Genomic DNA, 23,938 nt, shown 5'->3' with positions numbered 1-23,938 from the left:
ATATTATAGTATACTCTTAGTATGTGTGCCACTTGCTTCGTTAATTTAAAATATCCTCCTTTTATTCTCTTTAAATTTGATTGATTTGGTGCATGAGGGTGGGTCTCTCCTCCTTACGCAGCAATACGTGAATGGACTCTGTGCAACTTTAGATGCCTTGACCCTCTTGCAGAGTTTTATTCCCCATGGAAAGGGAAACTCCTATGAAAGATGTCCATCTGACTGTTATCAGAGAGAACTCGTCAAAAGACCTCAAAAAAGCCTCCCACAACCAAAAGCCACTTAGCATAATAGGCTTTTCTGGAATGCCAGTTTTCCATAGGTTTTCAGTCTTGGCATTTATCATTCTAGCTATCTGCTGATGTTTGACTCTCTACTCTGTATACATCTTGCTTTTTCATTTTCTTCTTCTTCTTTTCTTTTTGGACAACTGCTATAATAGTTTTAGCTCCACACTTGAGGAGGAGCCCTAACCTGGGTCCAAATATGTATTGAGAAGATCCATATTTTTGAACAGTGGCTTTGTTAAGGTGAAATGAAGGACTTATAAAAATAAACATGCCAATAAATAGAAATGAGATACCAAACTGTTAATAGAATAGGGGTCTGATCCTGTTCAAATGCCTTACATGAATAGTCCCATTGACTTCAATGGACTACTCTGGTGAGAAAAGTGAGCAGGATTGGTCGCTACTTGCATAGCTTTCAATTACAAATGCCCTTTTGTATTTATTATTAATAAGGTGACCTAAGTAAGAGCGTTATTGATTACAGTGGGGTTTTGAGTGTGCAAGGAATGTGTAATTAGACTCCCAGTCTTATAATGTCTAGCAATCTTGGATAGGGTTTTAGACCTGACCCTGAATGGCCAAGACTCCCACTGTCTTTATTGGAAGTTTTGGGCATGCAGCGAATGGAAGATCACACTGTGTGTGTGTTTATTTTAAAGCTTTTCAATTCAGCAGTAAAATACTTGGAGCCCTTCCAAGAAGAAGGACTGCAGAATGGTAGCCAGTGAAGAATCTGTTTCTATCTGGCTTCAGCAGCCTACGGTTTAATAAACTAACTCTTGTTAGTCAGTCAGATGTAGATTCAGCAGTTAGACCATCTCTTCCTTCTCCTCAGACTTCGGAACATTTGTGAGAATGCTGGCTGGTGTATTAGTCAGATACAACCCTGCACTCTTTATTCAGGCAAAACTCCAGTTGACTTAAGAAAATCAAAAGTAAACTGCCCAACAGTATGTGTACTCCAAGACTGCACGAGACCATTCCACTACCTGTCTAGCTGCCCTTCCAGTAACATGGTTTGATTTGTAGGCCTCATCTCCTCCTAAACAAAGCATCGCTTTTCTTTCTCCATCTGGGGCCCCCACTCTGTCCTCAGAGTGTTAATTTCTAAAAGAAATCTCATCTAGGCAGCTTACCAAGATTTGTCTCATAACTTCGGTGTGGGTGATCTAAAGCAGCCAATAGCACCGACAGTGCCAGAAACAAGCTCGCAGCCCTTTTACAGCTGATGCTCTGGTAGTAATGTTCCATGTCCATAAGGCAAATTAACTCAGATAAGACAGTGACATTATCCGCTCTTGAGTTCCCTGACTATAAAGCAGCTTTTACATTTCTTAGGCTTTCCCTTCACTGCAGGGTTAGCTTGAGGTTTTACCCCCAACCCCAACCCCAACCTCTATCCGCACACAACAATTTCTATTCTAGCTCATTAACTGGGCTGTCAGGGTGGGTTGAAGCTTGAGTGCTGCTGATGCTTGAACTTGTAATGCTGTGGGGATGCAGCAGCAGGAGTTACAAGAGCGCATCAGCTGCTAATCAAATTGCTCTTTGTAGCCTGAGTGGTGTTTTGCAGTGTGGTCGCTCCACTTGAACAAGGTTAGTTCGAGTGGAGTAACTGGTTTGAGCATTGGTCTGCTAAACCCAGGGTTGTGAGTTTAATCCTTGAGGGGACTATTTAGGGATCTTGGGGCAAAAATCTGTCTGGGGGTTGGACTAGATGTCCTCCTGAGGTCCCTTCCAACCCTGATATTCTATGAGTGTACTAACTCTGAGCAAACTGTAGCAGCGAAGACAAGCTCTTAGAGACGATGCAGAATGGAAAAATACATGTTTCTTTTCAGTGCGATCACATCTCCTTTTAAGAAAGCAGCTATGACTTGAAGGTGTTGAGGAGGGTAGTGATGGGATCAGAGAAATGCATGTGAGACTATTCATTATTTTAAAGCTGGTGTATTTATTTTTCAGAGATAAATGACAGTGATGGCAAACCAGGCAGCAGCCAACAAACCCTAAAAGGAACCTCAAGATGGACTACGTCACTAGAGAACCTCCTAGAAGATCCAGAAGGAGTGAAACGATTTAGGGTTGCTATCTTAACTATTAATGTTTGCATAGACTTTAAACAGCATTTGAAGCTTAATATGTATCCGCATTAAATAATGGTGGTGTACCAATGGCATAAGGGTATACATTTGTATATAACTAGATGTGTGAATTAAGCATTGGTGACAGAACAGTTGAGTTGGGGCATTTGCTATGCGTCTCAGATGGTATCCTCTGCCAACAGCCTATCCTTGGGTACAGGGGAAAAGCTTGGTTGCACCTTTCTAACCAGAGAACAGATGACAGGCAATGTCATGGGTACGACAGGAGTAAGGGTTAGAAAGCCACAGTGGGCTAAATAATGGAGCAGAAGGAAACTTGGTCTTTTCTGAAATATTACTGTCTCCTGTCATGTAATATCCACTACTGGGGCCTGATCCTGTAACCCTTATCCATATAAATTATTCCAATGACTGCAACTGAGCAAGAGTAACGGCCCGATCCTGCATTGTGACCCAGGCAGGTGAACTGAGCAGAGCTCCTTTAATTTCAGTGGGGCTCCATGTGGGAGCAGCAGTCTGCCCACACAGATCACAATGCAGGATTGTGACTCAAGTATGTTGGGGGTGGCCCATCAGCCCTCAGTCTTGCAACCCTTTTATCATGCTAGTAATCAGTGTAACTATTTGCATAAATAAAAACTATTTGCTTGAGTAATGATTTGCACAATCAAACCCAGAGGCTGGGGTGAAGTGATTTTATACAAGACCACTCTGGAAAGTGCTACTACTATTACTAGACTGATCCAAATGCTTTTAGAATTCCTGGTACCAGCAAATAATTTAATCTTTCTTTTTTCACATTTGACAGTGAAAACTGAACATCCCAGAACTATAAATATTTCAGTCGTTGTTTTTATACACATGTTAAATATATATATTTTTTCCATTTTAAAAAATGCTTCGCTTTAGGAGGAATGTGGTTTGTTTAAACACTGCCTGGAGAGTGCAGATACATCTTTTGATTTAATTTACTTTAAGATAATTTATTGTTACTGATGATCATGTTTAGAAGCAGTTTCATTTGCAGTTTTTGCCGGTAAAGAATGTCAAATGAAAGTAGACTAGAATCCCAAGTGATCTATGGAGCTCATTAAAACAGATCTTTATACTTATTACTACTGAGTGTGTGTATTTCCTGTGTTCTTTCTGAGTAACAAATTTAAATTGCTCAAGTTATTTAATGATGATAGATACATTCCTCTCATTAGCTGGCTGACAGAATTTAAGACTAGAATTTAGCTAGGCTAGTTCTTATGGATTGTATTTTTTAAAGCATTGAATATGTTGTTTATTTATAGTCCAGTAGCACCTGTTGCTTCCCAAGTGGTGGCCCCATTTTGTGCTGTACAAAAAATAATAAAAGACAATCCTGGGCCCGAAGAGCATCTAGTTTCTACAGACTAATAGTGGGAGGGGAAACAGACATCTGAAAAATCAGATCCTAACATTTTACTTTTTTTTTTCCCCCCAGGAATTTTTAAAGAAAGAATTTAGTGAAGAAAATGTTTTGTTCTGGTTAGCATGTGAAGAATTTAAGAAAATGCAAGACAAGAAACAGGTATTTCCTTCAAAATTAAACTTTACCTATCAACAAAGATTCCATGGTAGCATTAGGGGATATAACCTGTCTCCTACTTACGTAGTTATTCAGCTGCATTTCATGTACGTGCAAACAAATATATTGAAGGAATGTATCAGAAATCATCAAAACTAGAGATAGTTGTAGTAAACAAATTTTATTCTGCATCAGAATGAAAAGCCAAAATTGCTATTTCCTGTGAAACCAAAATTCCAAAAAAATTCAGTTTGGAAACACTGAAATGTTTTGTTTTGATAATGTCTAATCATTGTTCTTTGATAAAGCTAAACATGTTTTGTTTCAATAATGGTGTAACTTTACAATATATACTGTATTATAATATATTTAATATTTTATATGTAATACATGTAATTAATTATTTTACCATATACAAATTTAAATAAAATGAATCAAAACAAGAAAGTTGAAACATTTTTACTGTATCAAAATGAAATGTTTTGACATTATGGAACTAAAACAGTGGAAATCATTTATTTAGACTTTTCCCCCTCAAAAATTTCTTCAAAATCAGCATATTCCTGTGATTTGTTTAGATTTTGACTGAATTGCATTTTTGACAGAAAACTGTTCTGTTGAATATTTTTTGGTCAGCTGTAATCATGACCTCTTTCTGCTGCATGGGTGCCAGTCCTGCAATTGGATTCACATGAGCACAGGGGTCTAATTGCATTTTCTGATTGCGGGATCAGAATCATGTTATGTGGAATCAGGCCTGAAATGTGTACTGGGTTTCTGTTTGTTTGCTCCTGTAAATATTGGAGAATGTTTCGACAATTAAAACATGTAATTTGATTAATGTTTTAGGCTGAGACGTCCAAAGGAAGTTAGATGCCAAAATCCTATTGAATGTCAGTGGGAGCTGGGTGACTAATTCCCCTAGGCCTCTTTGAGAATCCCAGCTTTAGACTTTCTATGTGGACATCAAGGGCTAAATTATGGCCTTTGTTGCTGGACGAGCACTTTGCAGCTGGATAGTCCAAGTGATGGTACTCTGCAGGGAGATAGCGCTAGGGAGTTTGCTGAGAAGAACTCTTTACACCTGCTCTAGAAAGGTGCATTGTACACTCCCCAGTGTGCTGGGAACCATCAGAAATAGGAGGGAATGGGGACACAGGTCTCATCCCCATGGTACCCTTGGTACCATGAAATTGTTAGCCTTCAGAGGGAGTCTTGCAGGTGTAAGTCAAGGTTGGATCTAGATTATGATGTTTGCTCCCACAAGACACAGGAATGACTGTGTAGATCAAGTCTGGTTGAAAATTTTCCCTTGGAACTGTTTTTTAGTGGAAAATTGGGTTTTCAGCAAAATTAATTTTTTTGTGAAAAGTGTTTCTGTTTGCCAGAAGCTGGGAATGGGTGATAGGGGATGGATCACTTGATGATTACCTGTTTTGTTCATTCCCTCTGGGGCACCTGGCACTGGCCACTGTTGGAATACAGGGTACTAGATGGACCTGTTCTTATGTCTGCTTTCCACAGGAAATTTTGATTTGTCATAAAAAGAAAAAATGAACAATTGAAAACCGAAACATTTTTCAGTATTCAAATTTCTTCCAAAAAAATTTCTGCAGCAAAGGAAACACATTTTTCAACCAACTCAACAACAGACCTAGAACTACACAGAAGTAATGTCTTGGGCTTGGTTTTCCCTCAGTAAGGTCTATGCATACACATATAGATGGACATACTCAAAACAGAAACAACTAATCAGGCTGTTTTTCCTACAGTCTGGAAAGGAGAGAGATTGGGACGAGGAGGGAATGATTGTTGTTTCTATTTTAAATATTTCTGTTCTGTATTTGGGGAAAAACAGATGATATCGTCTCATCATATGGTGATGATAACACTCTTTCCATTCTGCTAGTATCTCTGGAGGATGTGAAACAAGCTACTAAAGTTTGACATTTTAAAATCAGAAGGTCCCAAAAACTTGCATCCAAGAGCTTTCTGGATCATTAATGTTGATCTTCAATAAGTCTTGGAGCACTGGGGAAGTTCCAGAAGACTGGGAAAAAACTAATGTTGTGCTAATTTTTAAAAAGAGTCAGTGGGATGACCGTGGTAATTATATGCCTGTTAGCCTGGCCAAGATAATGGAGTGGTTGATATGGGACTGGATTAATAAAGAATTAAAGGAGGGCAATGTAATTAATGCAAATCAACATGGGTTTATGGAAAATAGATCCTATCAAACTAACTTGATATCTTTCTTTGATGAGATTATAAGTTTGTTAAAGTAATAGTGTTGATGTTATATTTAGACTTCTGCAAAGAATTTGACCTAGTACTGCACAACATTTTGATTAAAAAACTAGACTAATATAAAATTAACACGGTACATGTTAAATGGATTAAAAAGTGACTGATAGGACTCAAAATTTAACTGTAAAAAGAGACTTTTCATCAGGTAGGTGTGTTTCCAGTGGGGTCCACGGGTATTAGTTTTTGGCCCTACGCTATTTAACATTTTTATCAATGACCTGGAAGAAAACATAAAATAATCACTGATAAAGTTTGCAGATGATACAAAAATAGGGGGAGAGGCAAATAATGAAGAGGACAGGTCACTGATTCAGCGTGATCTGGATCACTTAGCAAACTGGTTGCAACCAAACAATATGCAGTTTAATATGGCTAAATGTATTCATCTAGGAACAAAGAATGTAGGTCAGACTTACAGGATGGGGGACGCTATCCTGGGAAGCAGTGATGCTGAGAAAGATTTGGAGGTGGTGGTGGATAATGAGCTGAACATGAGCTCTCAATGTGACACCATGATGAAAAGAGCTAATGCTGACCCAGGAAGGATGCATAAACAGGAGAATCTCAAGAAGGAGTAGACAGGTTATTTTACCTCTTCGTCTGGCACTGGTACAACTGCTGCTGTTTTACCATGTCCAGTTAGTTCTAGGGTCCACAATTCAAGAAGGAAGTTGATAAATTGGAGAGGGTTCAGAGAAGAGCAATCGGAATGATTAAAGGATAAGAAAACATACCTAGCCATAGACTCAAAGAGCTCCATCTATTTAGCTTAACAAAGAGAAGGTTAAGGAGTGATTTGATTACAGTTTATAAGTACTTACATGGGGAACAAATATTGAATAACGGACTCTTCAGTCTTTCGGAAAGATATAACACTGTACGTTGAAACTAGACAAATTCAGACTGGAAATAAGGTGTACATTTTTGATAGTGAGAATAATTAACCATTGGAACAATTTAGCAGGGGTCGTGGTGGAGTCTCCATTACTGACAATTTTGAAATAACGATTGGTTGTGTTTCTAACAGATCTGCTCTAGGAATTATTTTGGGGAAGTTCTCTGTGTTATACAGGAGACCAGACTAGATGATCACAATGGTTCCCTCAGGGCTTGAAAGCTATGAATATGTGGGAGCCACTCAGATACTACCATGATGGCAGCTGTTTTAAGTTAGATAGACTGGCACTGGGTACATTCATTAGCTCTCACTTCAAGCCCTCCTAACACAAGTGGCAGCATTCTGCCTGGCTGTTGTCCACATGGTTGAGAAGCTGTCTCTGCACTGTCTTCACCTCAACATGCTAATTGCAAGACAAGACTCACGGGGCCTAATTTAGCCTTGGCACAAAAGCCATTACACATAGCACTTGTTTGGTCCTTGTTATTACAAATCAGTGCTGAAAGTAACCCACTGTGCACAGTATCACCTTGGTATGGTATGTGCAGTGTGTAACACCTGGTGTCTAGATATGCCTGTTCCCTTCCCTCTTCTGCCAAGAGAACTTACTTTCTTCACTGGTGGATGTGGATCTGGCATTGCAGCTGGTTCGCAAATAGGGAGTATATTTTTCTTCACACAGGCTAGCTGTTTTCTGTCTGTATGATGCACAGTGGCCCAGGCCCTGCTCAGGAGTTAGGTAGCCTCCACTGTTGCTTAAACAGGTACCAAATTGTATTCTAAGATGGATACTGCATGAAAAGTCCTTCTGTAGGATTTTGCAGTGGGATGATGACACTTTTTTCCTTTATAAAATAATCTGCATAGTTTTTTCATTGTTTCTATTTTAGGATTGTGCACACAGACACAGGAAATGGTAAACAGACATACAGAGATAATAGTGCAATGAATCCTCAGATGAATTGCCATATTGAATGGACAATGATTAACTAGTTCCCATTTACCTTCAATTATTCAGTACCAGTCTTTATGCAATATATGCAGTCAGCAGTCTAACACTAACAAAGCTTCTGGAGGCTAGAAGAATTATAATACATTATGGATTTGCAGTAGGGTTTAAAAGTTATTGCAGATCAATCAATCTATCTATCTATCTATCTCCTTTACAGAATTAAACAGAAACTTTAAAGATAGAAATCATTCTGTACAGTATTTATTATAGCATGAAACACTAATTTGTCTCCTGAAAGTGATTTCTGCAGCAATCACTGTAATACTACATCAATGAGGGAGTTAATTTGTATATTATGCTAATGTGATGCTTCCCAGAGATACCCAGGGTTGTGAGGCACCTTGCAACAATGTGCCCTTAGTGTGAGGAGGCCTTGTCTGTGTCTGCTGGGGCCCTCACTGTCACTCTGCAGGTTAACAATAGGCCCACTCCAACCCTGAGCCCTCCGAGTGCCTCCCTGGAGTGTCAAGGCCTTGGTCCAGTAGACAATCACAGTATTCACAGATTTGCTGCTTCCAAGAAGCAGTACACCCAGTTTACCAGTTCCCCTCAGATCACCACTCCGCTTAACACACAGCACTTAGGGTATGTGTACACATACAGTGCTGTAGGGCCACAGCTGTGCCGCTACAGCGTGTCTGGTGAAGACGCTCTAAGCTGATGGGAGAGAGGGCAGAAGCTATGTTGGTGGGAGAAGCGCTCTCGCCGACATAGCACTGTGCATACAAGTGCTTATGTCGGTGTAACATATGTCATTCAGGGGTTGTTTATTCACACCCCTTTGTGACATAAGTTATGCCGACATAGGCTGTAGGCTAGCCGTAGGCTGTGGTGTGTTTACAGTGAAAACAAACATAGGGTTATTTAACAAGGCACACAGATTCAAGTAACAGTAAGTAGAACTATTGGAAATAAATTGTTCCATATGAAATAAAATCATAACATGCATTCTAGAGCTTAGGTTTAATTAACAAGATACTCTCATGTCTAATAAAATATTGCAGATCAGTGCTTTAGTGTCGGGCTGTGACCCTCTTTTCACGAGACAGCCACACCATCAGCTTGCTTCTTCAGTGGAGGATAAAATCTTGTCCCTCCTGCTGTGTTTTTTTTTTTTTTTTTTTTAAACACACTTGCAGACTATTGTCTCTTACCCAAGGAGGCCTTACTAGCAACAGCTACTGGAGACATTATGCCTGCAGAGACCAGGAGCTGGCATGGTACCTCCAGGCGTACTGTGGAAAGTATGCTCACGAGCAACAGTTACTACCATCTATGACACATACTATGTATGCTCCTGCATCGTCACCTTGCCTACTCTTATCAGTGTGTCTAGTGGGCAAGGACAGTGTGTCTAGCTGGCAACTCTGGAGCCTCCTATCCTCTACCTGAAGGATGCCAGCTGCTAAATTAGTGCACAACAGTGTCTTTTGCCTTCCTCTTCTAGTGCCCCGCCACACACACTGGAGCAGCCATAATTTGGCCCTGTATAATTTGCAGTGTTTTCTCTCACAACAAATGCTATTCACAGGCAAAAACGTTTAGGACAGAATTAGAGTTGCAAATAAGTGCCACTTGCTTACAACGTTAAAGTTCGACGAGAACACAACAAGCTGGTGGCAGAACCAGGAACAGGACTCCTGGCATTCAGCCTAGGGCTTTAACTGCTAGCCTGCTCTGCTCCTTCATATGGATTAAAATGCCTGACGTGGCAGGATGGTACCTTGCATTCTCTACCCCTGGGGCAGTAGTTTTCATTATAAATTCAGAAGTCCGGTTCACACTCTTATAGGGCCGGATCCAAAGCCCATTAGTGAGAAGGGGAAAGGCTCCCATGGGCTTCGGATCAGTCCCACATCTGTTCAAAAAATTCAAAGAATGAGACTTTCCTGCTCTTTCCTTCCTTAGCCGCCGAAGTCTTTTGTCCCTATTTTTCTACGTCTGTGTATTCAAAATTTATTAAAGTCATCTCCCACCACATTTTACATATTTGTCTTCTCCGATGGCTTCTCTACACACACCTGCACTGATTTAACTTATGATGTCATTTTTAAACCAGTTTAAACAGGCACAGAAGGCTGTGTGGACACTCTTATTTTGGTTTAAACCAGGGAAAATTTAGCAAAATGCTACAGTGAAGATTCTCCTGTTGCATATGGTAGCAGAAATATATATAGCACCTTTCATTTCAATATAGCACCTTTCATTTCAAAGGGTCTCAAAGCACCTTGCAACCTTCGTATGTTCAGGAATCTCTGCTGCCACTTCTAGGCTGGAACGTGCCAATGGTTAAACAGAGCTCAGCAATGCTAAATAACAGTTTAAATACCAGAGTCTAGCTTCTGATGAACATCTGGGGTTCCCCAGTTATTTCTTCTGGGAATCGTTCATGTGTCTGAGAGCAGAACTTGACTCTGGGAAAGGAAGTAAAGAGGAATATTATATCCATTTGAAACAGCAAGGGGGATTTCTGTAGACAGAACCTTATTGTCCAAATTGGAATTTGGCCAGGACAGTGGGGCGAGCACATGTATACTAATGAAAAGTTCCAAGGGATCTTTAATGACCACACATGAGTAAGATCTCAGTTTTAAATCTTATTTATAAGAAAACACAGTCCTTTTTTATCACCCAGCTGACACAGAAGGAAGGAAGAGTGCCATCTACTGAATCACTGACATCGCTTCCTTTCTTCCTGCTCAGCAGTGGGTTTTCCTGGAAGGTCTCTGAGGGCATGTCTGCAGCTGGGTGCTGTGATTCTCAGCCCGGATAGACAGACTCACAGTAGCTTCACTTGAGCTGGCATGCTAAAAATAGCAGTGTAGGTGTTGCAGTTGGGCTAGCCACCTAAGCTGGGATCCAGGGAGTCAGGTGACCTTGGACTTGGGTGGCTAGCCTGGATTGCTGCCTGTGCTACAACATCCACACTGCCATTTTAGTGCACTAGCTCAAGTGAAGGTAGCATGAATCTGTCTACTCGCGCTGGGAATCACACCTCCCAGCTGCAGTGTAGGTATACCCTGAAGCAGGGGGTCGTCAATAGGCGGACCATGGGTCAAATCCGGATCACCAGACACTTTTCAATGGACTCTGCAATCTTTTTATTTACTTATTATCACCATTATTGTTATTTCTTATTATTATTTTCTCCGGAGTCTGAACCTTGACTATACCTTGACTAAGAAATTTGGACTTTGATAAAAAATAATTGACTACCCCTGCCTTGAAGGCTCCTCTACATTAGAAAATGTTGCTGCTTTAACTATACCGATATAATTAAAGTTACCTACCCTCCCTGCCCCAGTGTGGATGAAGTTTTACTGATATAAAAGTGCTTATATTGGTATAGCTTATTCTGGTTGAGGAAGTGAAATAAGTTATCCTCGTAAAAGGCACCTTTATACCAGTATAACTGCATTTCGAGTAGTGTTTATATCAATATAATTGTATTGGTTAAAAAAACACATCTAATGGACATAGTTATATCAATAAAAGCAACAAGGAGTCCAGTGGCACCTTAAAAACTAACAGATTTATTTGGGCATAAGCTTTTGTGGGTAAAAAACCCACTTCTTCAGATGCATGGAGAGCAGGCCTGAGTGACCCTACCCTCTTTAGTGTGAAATTGACAAAGATCACAGCCCTAGGCAGTATGGCGCCCAAAAATACTCCTTCAGTATGAGCTACTGTATCTGTTATATCCTGATGTTTCCTGCTCCTGAATGAATATTCTCTTTTAAAAAGAAATGCTGCCGCACAACATGTGCGTGCTATCAGCTGTGAGAGGGTTAATTCTTTAGACCTTAGGAATACACTAAGATAGTCAGACGTGTATAGGTGTTTGTTTGTTTGTAATTATCCCCACATGTCTATTCTGAACTGTAAAACATAAAAGTATTCCTGTGATTTGTTCCTGGCCAACGGTTTAAGTGCTTTCCTCTTCAGTCTCACTTCCCATCACAGATGCAGTCTTCTGGCTTGTGCTGCTCTATGAATACTGTTCCTCATTAAATATACAATACAGAATATTTATGGTTACCCATTGCTAATTATCTTCTAGTGTCTGCTGGTATGCAGCTCCAAGCATGAAAAATTTAGAACACCAGTTTGAGATTTACATCTCAGATGGCTTTAAAATAAATATAGTCTCCCACTGTGCTCATTCTTTTATCTGCTTCCATGAACTTCCTAAGCAAGGAGAGTTTTGTAATTGATTTCAGTGGGAGCAGGATTGGGGTCCTTAATAAAGTGCTTTGAAGTTGAAGAGTGCTGTATGAGTCTAAGCATTATCATTATTATTCCTACTTTATGAAGAGAAGGCCACTGAAACAGAACATATGTTGCTGTCAGAGCAAACAGTGAAAAATAAATTACCTCAAATAAGCCACACCTAACCTCTTCAGCTACAGTGATAAGCCCTGTCTGTGCAGTTACATAATTGCATGATCAGGGCCTGATAATTACAAGGTACTGACTTCTTGAATGAAGTGCTGAGCTCTGTCCGCTCCCATTAAAGTCAGTGAACACTCAGCATGTTTCAGGATTGGGCCTTTCTTTGAGTATCTCTTTCCTAAATGATGAATAAAATGATGTATATGTCACTATTAGATATAGTGTGGCCACAAGTATATGATTGCTGTCTGGTTTCTCTCTTTGCCTGGTTGTTTCTACAATACAAAAGAGGAAAGCGAATTTACTGCATGATGTAGCATTCTGGGGCCTGATTCTCCTCTCCTGCCTGTTTTATTCCTGATTCACACCTGTGTAAGTGAGAGGAGAATCAAGTCCTTTGTATTTAATCATAAACATTTCAGAACAGAAGTCAGGAGCTGGGATAGTCAAAGGAACATAAGGGAGTTAGGTCCCCAAATATGATCTGGGTAACTAACTCCCTTGTGATCCTTTGGAAATCCCAGCCAGAATGTACATGAAAAAACTGACTTACTGCACACTTTCTTTCTTTTGACTAAATATCTTATTTCTAAGATGTTGCCCCTGATAGAGGCATCTCCCATGCTGTTAGCATGACTTGAAGGAGGACTCTGGCAAAGTTACATGTTCCCATTGTAAATATTTGACCTTTCACAGATGCAAGAAAAAGCTAAAGAAATTTACATGACTTTCCTGTCCAGTAAAGCTTCCTGCCAAGTCAATGTTGAAGGGCAATCCCGTTTGAATGAGACAATATTGGAAGAACCTCACCCACTAATGTTTCAAAAGCTGCAGGATCAGGTAAAGTTATTACATTTACCCTGCTCACTTGAGGACATATTTTATGGTTGGTGCGGAAGGATGCAATGAAGGTGGCAGGGATAGGGAGGTGGCAGGACCATAGGGCCTGGGCTGTTGCTGTATATAGTGTCGGTTCTGCATGCACATTGCCAGCTAACTGGTAAAATGAGCTCCCATGTATGTATGAAAGCAAATGATCTTACAAGATACACAGTGATGCACGCTCACAGGACTCAGGGCAGAATGAAGGGTTGGATGCCGTGTGCTGTACTCTGTGGTGGCTTGCTGAGTTGGGCGCTTCAAAGGACAGAATTGAATCTGAGGGAAGGTGAATTAGGCAAAAGGGGGCAGAGGAATCCTGCTCTGGCAGCCTATCCTGGCAATGTGATGGAGAGGACACTGCCCACATACTGGCTAGCACAGAAGAGCCCGGGCTCCAGTTCAGTCTATTCTGGCCTAGTTAGCTTTTAAAAAATGACAGTGAAAAGCTGCTAAGAATAAAACAGCATGGTAAATTCTTTGTTCTTCTCAACTGCACTCGGTACCCTAAAGGGAACATTATACATTGTGCACTCTCTACAGAGTGCCTGCTGCTGCAGCCCTCGCTCAGGGAAAACTCATAAGCCATCTGTGATAGCATAAGGTTCCTTAATAAAGTTGGGAGCTGGTGACTGCATGCCACTCTGCATTTGTTATGGATCAGATCCTCAGTCCAACTCCTGGGCTGGGCACTTAGCAGATGCATGGAAGGTGGAAGTGGAGGAGTCCCATCCCCATCAGGCATGGAGAGGTGCCGCAGCCCTTCCGTGGAGGTTACTTCTGCTGAAATAATTATCATGCAGGAGTGAGTATCTGAGGATGTGTGAAGTGTCACATCCTTTCTCCCCACCTCTGCCACAGACCCCTAATGTGCTGCCCCCACCTTTGCACCTGTTCCACTGAAGGGGCTTTCAGTGGAAGCTTGGTAGGATTTGCCTCTGTGTTTTTTGTCAGCAGCTGGAGAACCCATCAGCTGACTGATTTCATGCCCACGTTTTGCTGTGCACTCACTTGGACTGAGACACCAGTGATGCTGATTTCAGTAACAGTGAATTCTGTTACTGGCTGCCTTGTGGTCGCTGGAGTCTGCTTCAGGACTTTTCTCCTTGGTTGATTTCAGCTGCTCATTGACTCAAAATGAGACAGATGTCCTGGAATACCCCTTCTCATCTCCTTGTGCTTTAGAGAGGGGTGCTGAGCTGGGAAGTGAGCCTCTATATCCCAATCCAAAAATCTCTATAGCTCGAGGAAGGGTTTGGATCTGCTAGTGCAGATCTGAACTTCCTCAGAGCTTGAGAGGGCTCGTTCCTAGGATTCCAATCCCAGCCCATCTGGCAATGCAAAACTTTGGGCAGAATTTTGTAGATGTCCACTTTGGAGACAGGTTCTCTTCATTTTTTTAACCTACTTTGCCATAGACTGTGGAGTCACTGACTTTCATCGGCAGCTTCCAAAGAGTATGGCCATTGCCACTTCCAGTTGCACCCTCCTCAGGACTTTTGAGTATTTGTATTTTCCCCTTGGCTCATGTCTTTTACAGCAAAGCAGTTCTTTCATTTAAACAGCATATTTAACAGAGTTGACATCACATGCTGAATGCATCTGTCAGGTATTGAAGTGGGCTGATGAGCAAAGGTTCAGCTCCCCTTGAAGTGGATTCCAAATGATTAACAGTGGAAATGTCTAAAGCCCAATTTCAATGTGACAAAGCAAAATCTTTCATGGAAGAATTTGTTTGACTTGGGGGAGATGGGAAAGAAAGTGTCCTTGTAAATCCTGATGTTACTATACATAGTAGGTGATTACATGACTGTAACAATGAAATTGGAGAGAGTACAAAAGACTTTAACTGTTCTCCATTTCAGCAGAGGGATCTATGCATAGATGGGAACAGCCAAAGAAGCATGAATTAGAGACATATACTAAACCAGGTTCGAGAGGAGTCCCGTTAATGTGCTACTCAAGAATGTCTGTAAATGTTTTAAAACTAAACAGAGGACATCTGGGGATTGCTGCAGATTTCCACTGTATGGAATGCAGCTTTTGTCTGATCCTGCTACATAGTACTCCAGCAGCAATTATGCTCTTCTCTGGCTTGAATCCTTATTAAGTTACAAGGAATGGTATAATTTGCTCCCACGAGGACAATCTGAGATCTGACTGTGTTTATAAAGTATACAAGGGCATAGCTTGAAGGCCAGACTCTGACCTTATTCATGGCGAGTAGCAATTTACTTCTTGAGTAGATCGATTGATTTCACTGGGACTTCTTGTGGGGGTAAGGTTCTATTAAATATTAGTAAGAGTATCAGTATTTGGCCCTGTGTATGTAGTTATTTGGATACAGCTTCAGGACAAAGGCTGCTATTCAGTATGGGGAAGTGGGACTACAGTGGTTCATAGAACCCTTGTGAATTTCAAACTCTTTGCCCAGGTACATGCACCTGTACTGTGCAGAGATGCCAACGAATCTCATCCATTCAGTTTAACGAGAGAGAAAACTCCCTTTCTGCATGAGTATAAAAAAACTCAGCAATCTGTGTAGTTGTCACACTCCAGGACTGTTACCAACTTGGTTTTGATCTTTATAGTGTTTGCCCACCATGAGAGGTGCCCTGTTGTCACCATGAAAAGGAGGGTCTGTTAATGTAAGTCCCAAACTCTGGCTCATGAACCTCTGATGGGCTATGTCTTCACAGGAAAAAAAAAGGTGTATTTTACATTGAGATCGCTCTCTCGATGTAGAATGCTAGTGGACACACGGCACGGGTAATTTTTATCTTGATGTAGCTAGTCAAGGTCAACTGCAGGTGGGAGGTATAGGGTTAACCTCAACTAGCCACATCAAAGTAAAGAGTACCTGCGCCTTGTCACTGCTAGCATTCTACCTTGAGGTAGCTAACTTGAGTTAAAATTCATTTAAATCCATTTAGCATTTAAATTAAAGCAGAGAGGTTTCATATGGTTTACATATAAAAATGAACAACAGTGAGTATGAAAGCCCCTGTGTCATTTATTTTGCAAGCAGGATATTACAGCTCATACACGCACATGTTTTATGTGATTGAGGGTTTTTAGTAGCTAAGATTACTGCAGAGGTGAAAAGAACAAGCTTTTTCTCTACAAGGCAGTAAGCTACAGTTGCACTAACAGTTTGAAACATTTTAGAAATGAGACCCATAAAGCTACAGTTGCAATTATCCACACATGGAATTTGTAACCCTACTTATTGGAGCAGCTGAGAATCCAAAAATTCCTCTTGGAAGCTTAGCTTAGTGACTTTGGGCACCGTATAATGTAATCAGTCACGAAGCGTGACTCAGAGAGGCTACTCTGGTGCATTCATTGCCAGAGGGTGATGTATGCTTTTGTTTTGTTTCAATTATGGTTTGCAGTTATGGTTTGCAGTATTTTTTTTCTCCCCTAGCTTTTCTAGCCCAAGCAAAATAGTCACGACCTAGACAATTGAGAACACTAGAGACTTTTTGGTGATGGTAGTAAAAATCCAAGTAAGTTGTAGGAGTTTGCTTAGAAATAGATGGAAGTAGGAAGGGAGAAAACAACTGCGTTGGAGGATGAAGCTGAGTTCAAGAATGGCAGGGAACTAGAAGTCCTGGAAGAGAAAAGACAATGTAACTAGCTCCCAAAAATACCTTAAAAAAGGAAATGGAGATAAAATATTTATTTTGAAACAAAAAGCATGAAGAATTTTCAGGTGAAATATTTATTATTATGTAGTGCCTTGTGCCCCTGTACACACCGTGGGTCAAATCTTGGTCTCCCTGAAGTCAATGACAAAATTCCATTGTCTTGAATGGAACCAGGGTATCACCCCTCGTGTGAGTAACAAGTGTTGGCTAAGCCAGTTGTAAGTGTGAACTAAGCTACAGGAGTGTTGGACAAGCCAGCTATTTCAATCAGTGACACATTTGCACCTGCAACTGTTTGTCTACTTAAATTATTTAGAGGCTCTTTTGTTAATATCTCAGTGCTGTGTGTGTGCACTCAGGCTCTACTGTGATATTCAAGTGTGGTTATGATCAGAAAGGTGAATGTATCCAGCTCTGCCCCCTCTGTGCATTCTGAGTCACATCTTTTTACTGCACCGACCAAATGCCATCTTCATTACGTTTTTTCTCCTGGTCACCCTGCAGAGTCGACCTTGCTATGGGTGGGAGCTGGGTTATGTCCTCACTTGTACATCATATACAATTAGTAACTAAGTGCCAGCTGCAGACTCTTTACTACCGATGGTGATGTGAGAGTCCATCTTTCAAACGTCAGGTTGCATTTGCCGTGTTCTCAGGCAGGAAAACCATCATTTGGCCCATAAGCTGATCAAATTTGATATGGACATTAATGAACATGGAACCCCATAATACTCTTTGTTATACACAATCACTTTTAGAGTATATAAGATTTATTTTAATGACATGCTTTCTGGCCAATACATTTTAGTGTATGCATTTGCTGACAACAAAATTTTAGAAATTTCCTATTATCTTTCTGGTTTAGTATCTATTTTATTTGAGTCATTGTTTTTGTTTTGTTTCCCTCCCCCAGATATTCAATCTCATGAAGTACGACAGCTACAGCCGCTTCTTAAAGTCAGACATATTTTTAAAACATAAGAGGGCCGAGGAACAAGAAGAGAATTCATCGGAAGCTCAATCCGTAGCTAAAAGAGCTTCAAGGATTTACAACACATGATCCAAAGAAACCCATTCAGACAAGCAACAAAAAATAACCTAACTCTCAGGAACAGTCTTTGGGTCTATAACTGTTGCATTTAAGGCTTGAAAAGCACAAAACCCTTTTAGGGGATATTTACCTTCTTAATTGCTTGAACAACTAATTGTTTTTGCATGATGGCTAATACCAAACACTCTTGAAAAGACCATTTCCTAGGCTAAAATGCTGAGGTATCCGTATGTAGCATGAATTACATCCCATATTTCACAAATTAAAATGTTTTCCAATCACTGTATTTTGTGAGGCATCACGAACATGAGAAATGGAAAATAGGGTTGCTTTTGCCTTCTGATTTTATAGCTATCCTGTATGTACGTTTGTGAATTGTTGTGAGCCAATGGAGAGTAGCATTTCCGATAGCTCTGTGGATGAGTCATACAATGATTATCATTAGGGGGCAGTATCATGTAGGGTTACTCCTAATAAAACCCAGTTTCAGTCCTTCCAAACGTAAATCTCTTCTTTGAAACTAATCTGTCTGTGAGACTTTGAAAGGCAATTTCAATTTTGACTTTGGGAAGTGTGGGTTTGCCTTTATTATTGAAGCAGAAGGCTTGTTTTTTTTAGTCAGGATTTTCATGACCGTATTTCTTTGATTTCACAATGTTTCCCACAACAGCCAATCAGCTTCTTCAGATGACAGAGGCTAATCGCCAGCTTTGACAGAAACAACATGTCAACTTTAGAAACACAATAAAACCTCTTGTGTTTTCATAGCACCTAAACTATAATGGAACAAAAGCATCAAAATAGGAAGGATCCCTTCAAAGCACTCAAAAAGCTAGAGGAGAACTGATACCTGTTGCCCACTTCTGGGCATCACATCTTCAGGTGGGCTCAGCACTTCAGCCGCTAGCACACTTATTCTGAAGTCACATGCAAGTACTAGTAAGCATTAGGTCTTCCCCAGTCTTCCTGAGGAATTGTGCCTTGGCTGCCAGGAGTCCTTCTGCAGAGGCACAAAACAACAGTTTTCATTTTCAGTCTGGCTTTGCTGAAATCGATTGGTCACATACTACCTGATTTTGTTTTCCCCCAAGAAGTGTTTCAGGGTTTCCTATGCACAGATGTTGGGAAGTCCAACAGAACTATGAATTCGCATTGTGATTTTAGCCATTCCCACTCCATGCTTGAGATGAAGGGCAGTTTATGTCTGCCCTGAGAAGATCAATGTGCAATGATGAAATGTTAGGATAATAAAGGAAAATGCTGGTGGAAATCTCCACCAAAGAGTTCTCTTTGTCTGCCTGGAACAGTTTTGGAACTGAAAAGCATTTTGGCATAAATGTTTAATGTGTTTATATTTTTTGAATTCATTAATTCAATGCCAAACTACGGTACTAAATTGCCGTTTAGAATTGGGAGAACATATTGACTGGCATGTTTTATTTACAAGCTTTGCCATGTGTAGTCTAGCTCTGACTCACATTGACTCACTATTTACTCTTTTTGTGTGTTAGTGCAGGCTTTTCTTGAGCTTGTGTTTATGGGCTGTCTAATCAGATTGCACAAATAGCTTTTGATTATTTTAAAATTCTTTTTCTCAGGAAGGTCAGTTATATATTATATACTACTGTTGCTATCAACATCTTAAAAGCCAGGGCTAGGTTGTAATTTTCTAGGAGGAAAACTCTCTATATAGCCTTCTGACATACGACACTGTCTTTCTCTAAACCACCTTTACAGCCTATGTCTAAAGAAAATGGCTGCTTAATCTCCCACTTAATCCATTCATATAATGATAGTGGGAGTTCTGAAAACTTATCAAGGGATAAAGAGATTTGTTAGTTTTTAGGGAATTGAGCAGGAGGGCAGTCTTTCAATTTGCACTTTCTGAGCTGTAGGTCAGATGCACTGAGTACATTTTCCCATCATATCTACAAAGGAGAAAATGGCAGAACCAAAGGTTTAGGACCATGATTCATCAGTTTTCAGTGGGACGTGGGCACATGCTGAAAGTAAAGCACGTATTTAAATGCTTTGTTGAATAAGAATGTACTTAAGCACATGCTTAAATGCTTGGCTGCATTGGGGACTGGGTGAGTAGTTATAATCCCCCTCTGCAGCCAGTTGTTATCATACTAGATCTTCTAATTAAAATAATTTTTGGTTATGTAACCACTACATCCTACCCCCAAAAGAACACAGGGTGAAATCTTGGCCCACTGACCTCAGTGGAGCCAAGATGTCACCCACAATCTACTTCTAAGGTCATATATATCAGTTTATTTTTGTTTGACAGGACTTACTTAAACTTTTCAGTTTATGCAAAAATATTTTTTAAACTTCGATGGAATGAGCTGGGCTTCCCATGCTGAAATCATTGGCCAGATTCAGCATGTTCATGATTAGAAAGTGCATTTTATTCTTAATCTTTTAGAGGAAGGGTGGCATTGGATGAAATTTAGCTTTTGTCCAAATGTTTGCCTATCAAATCTTTTGAGTGATGGGCCCAAACCAAGCCCCTGGAACTCAGGAAAGATGAAATCTGCCAACATTTAGAGTTTGGACTTTGGTTTATAATTCTCGTTATTATTATTATTTACATTAGAGTAGTGCTGAAAGGTCCCAAGTTGGGGGAACCCCTCCCATCATGCTAAGTGGTACACAGTCCCTGCCCCAAGAGCTTGCAGTCTGAAAGACAAGACAGATAAGTAATAATAGACAACAAACAAGCTGCATTGGGTTAGTGCTGCATATCACTTACCATATTAATTTTGTAACATGTACAGATCCCTTCTATACAGTAAGAGGCTGATACAAATTGCATGGATCTAAAACAATGTAAATTTCCATTTGCATAAAACCTTAATTCGAACAGTGACTGCAAGCTTCACATCTCCATCCCAATTCTCTAAGTGACATAGTCTGAAATACATGGGAATCATAAGAGCTAACTCTTTCCAAAACTCCCAATGGCTACCCTCACATATGTTTCTGAACTAAAATGAGACTCATTTACAAATAAGCAAGAGCTGTGTGTTGATACTTGTTTGATGTTTTAAATACCAGTTAGGTAGGAGGATGCTGCAGTGTAAGATGTGCCCCTCTGCCCATTTTCTAGATTCAGGCCTTCGGAGCCTGTGTCCTCTCACTTTCCCATCACCAACATTTCTGGTGCCTAGATACTACTGTGATGGGGACATTTTAGATTTGCAGATAGCTAGATTGGGACTCACTTCAGAGGTAGTGAATACTTTTCATTAAATAGCAATAGGGGTCACTGATGAACCCCACGAGGCACTTCTTGCACCTCACCTTCTTTGTCTCTGTTCCTTTCCTTGATTCCACTGCATTCCTCCTGCATCCTTTTGTTTCAAACACAGTACCTGGCTACCACATTAAACTGGTGAATTGGAGGTGAGAGGCAGGGACCATTTTGTTTGTTATGTGCTTGTAAAGCAACTAGCATGATGGGACCTTGTCCATAACTGGGACGCCTCTGTGCTACAGTAATACTACTAATAATTAATACAATGTCTTGACAGCAGGTTCAGGAATTTTCATTGTTGCAGCATAGAAACTATAACGATTTTATTAAGATAAAGTCTAAGAGCCTTTAAATCAGAGGTGGGCAAACTACGACCTGTGGGCCACATCCGGCCCATGGGACCGTCCTGATGGGCCCCAAGCTTCTGGCCCGGGAGGCTAGCCCTTGGCTCCTCCCCTGCTGTCCCTCCTCCCCCACAGCCTCAGCTCGCTCGCTCTGTCGTCGGCGCAATACTCTGGACGGCGGGGCTGTGAGCTCCTGGGGCAGCGCAGCTGCAGAGCCCGGCCTGACCCCGTGCTCTGAGCTGCGGCGTGGCGGCAGCGGCGTGGCTGGCTCCAGCCGGGCGGTACGGCTGTAGCGCTGCCAGCCACTGGTGCTCCAGGCAGTGCGGTAAGGGGGCGGAGGGGTTGGATAGAGGGCAGGGAAGTTCGGGGTGGTGGTCGGGGGTGGGGGTGTGGATAGGGATCAGGGCAGTCGGGGTGGGAACAGGAGGTTGAATGGGGGCAGGGGCCCCGGTGGGGCCGTCAGGAATGAGAGGAGAGGTTGGATGGGGCGGCGGGGGTCCGGGGGCGGTCAGGGGACAGGGAGCGGGGTGTGTGGATAGGGCAGGGGTCCCGGGGATGCCGTCAGGGAACAGGGGGGGTTGGATGGGGCAGGAGTCCTGGGGTGGGGCAGATGGGGGGTAAGGGCCAGGCCACGACCCCCTCCCCTAACCAGCCCTCCATACAATTTGCGAAACCCGATGCGGCCTTCAGGCCAAAAAGTTTGCCCGCCCCTGCTTTAAATCAATAATAGATAATACTTTTGTTTTAGCTGACCTGGCAGATGAGCAGTTGCCATGTCAAAACTAGAAGTTGCAGATTAGCTCAAATCTCATGCCCTTTAGGGTATGAGGGAAGAAATAAAGAGAGGTATATTGCAGGGTTTGTTTGGCCTCTGGGAAAGGAAATCATTGCCAAATTTAACACCACCCTCTACTGGCTGCTGAAAGAATAAAATAGATAACTTTTGTGAAATATTGATAAGGTTATATAGTAAGGCAGCAAATGAAGAGAGATCATAGCTGTGTTTTGTTTGTTTCTTAAAGGTGGTGGAAATATCAATATATTTATTGCTTAGTTAGAATTCACCTTGTCCAGGTACAATAAGGCTGCTCAGTTCATTATTGAAAGGTAATGGATAATAATAATAATAAAATGTACATTGGGTTGACATTTTTCTGTACTTTGCTATTTCCAGTGTATCTCCTAATACATGAAAACTGAAATAAAAACTCTTTTTTGAAGCTGACAATGTAACGTGTATAATTTAGACCCACATAGAATACATGCCAACCCAAGTCTAAGGTTAGACTTGGGTTGGCATTTGTTTTTCCACTGTTGTTCTCTCCTTGCCTGTGTTTGTGTGTGTTTATATTTGACATTATCTATGAATGACAGTACATTTCCTAAAGTAAAGAGTGACTGGTATGCTGATTTCTGTTAACCACAAAAATTATACACATTATAAAATTAATCCATTAAATGCTATTAAATACTTATTTCTCCTAGCTGCTCTTTTTCATTGCTTTCCCTGTTCGGGATGTAAAATATTTAAGAGCAAAAATATAGCTATCTGCATGTTTGTGATCCAATCTGGTCTCCGGAGGCTTTTTTAATTGGCTGTCTAATCATGATAATCAGAATTTTGTGTTACAAAAATCTAGCTGAGAAATGTAACTCCATGTTGGTTAGAAATAGGGAAGTATTACCCAGTAATGTGTCCTGAATTGAATCCATTTCAAAGAGACTCTATTATGGAAATTTATGTGACCAATAGGGATGTACCAGGGGCACAAAACTTCTGCTCTTCTCTAATGAATATGAATGATCCTGATGCTCTATATGCTGAAGGAGTAAATGGAATGTCATAAGATCAGATATCCCTTTATTTAAAAAAAGGCACCTGTTCATTTCTGGAATAAACTTCCTGCAGCATCAGGATGGTCATTTACTCCAGCATTACTTGCAGAACTGTAGCGATCACTCTGCACGTGTGACCCAGCATTAAGACCACAGTCTAAAGATGTTTCTACAATAGCAAATGTAATCCTCACTTTTCAGTACGAGTGCGGCTGGAGTGAATTACCAGCCTATAGACTGTAGGAGTGTGCTATGCAATTCATGGAATGTAGGGACATTCTGATGAACAAGGTTTTTCACTGTTCACTTTCTATGCTTTGAACTTTTACTTTTTGCAAGGTATGGATACTGTGTTTA

At 41.0% G+C, this 23,938-nt stretch overlaps 1 protein-coding gene across 1 annotated transcript in view; it reads left to right on the top strand.

The window, feature by feature from the left end:
* Positions 1–22,056, top strand: part of RGS10 (regulator of G protein signaling 10) — a 28,413-nt gene extending 6,357 nt beyond the window's left edge. The window contains exons 2-5 of the mRNA XM_024206241.3: positions 2,256–2,374; positions 3,867–3,953; positions 13,256–13,399; positions 18,002–22,056. Coding sequence (XP_024062009.1) covers positions 2,256–2,374; positions 3,867–3,953; positions 13,256–13,399; positions 18,002–18,148 — 497 coding nt within the window. The 3' untranslated portion in view covers positions 18,149–22,056. The remainder of the gene's footprint in view (positions 1–2,255; positions 2,375–3,866; positions 3,954–13,255; positions 13,400–18,001) is intronic.
* Positions 22,057–23,938: the final 1,882 nt, after the last annotated feature.

The sequence above is a fragment of the Terrapene carolina genome, unplaced genomic scaffold, assembly GCF_002925995.2.
Source record: "Terrapene carolina triunguis isolate 2854851 unplaced genomic scaffold, T_m_triunguis-2.0 Scaffold95, whole genome shotgun sequence".
Classification (NCBI taxonomy): domain Eukaryota; kingdom Metazoa; phylum Chordata; order Testudines; family Emydidae; genus Terrapene; species Terrapene triunguis.
The sequence above is the reverse complement of the archived record's forward strand: the minus strand, read 5'-3'. Positions and strand labels throughout refer to the sequence as shown.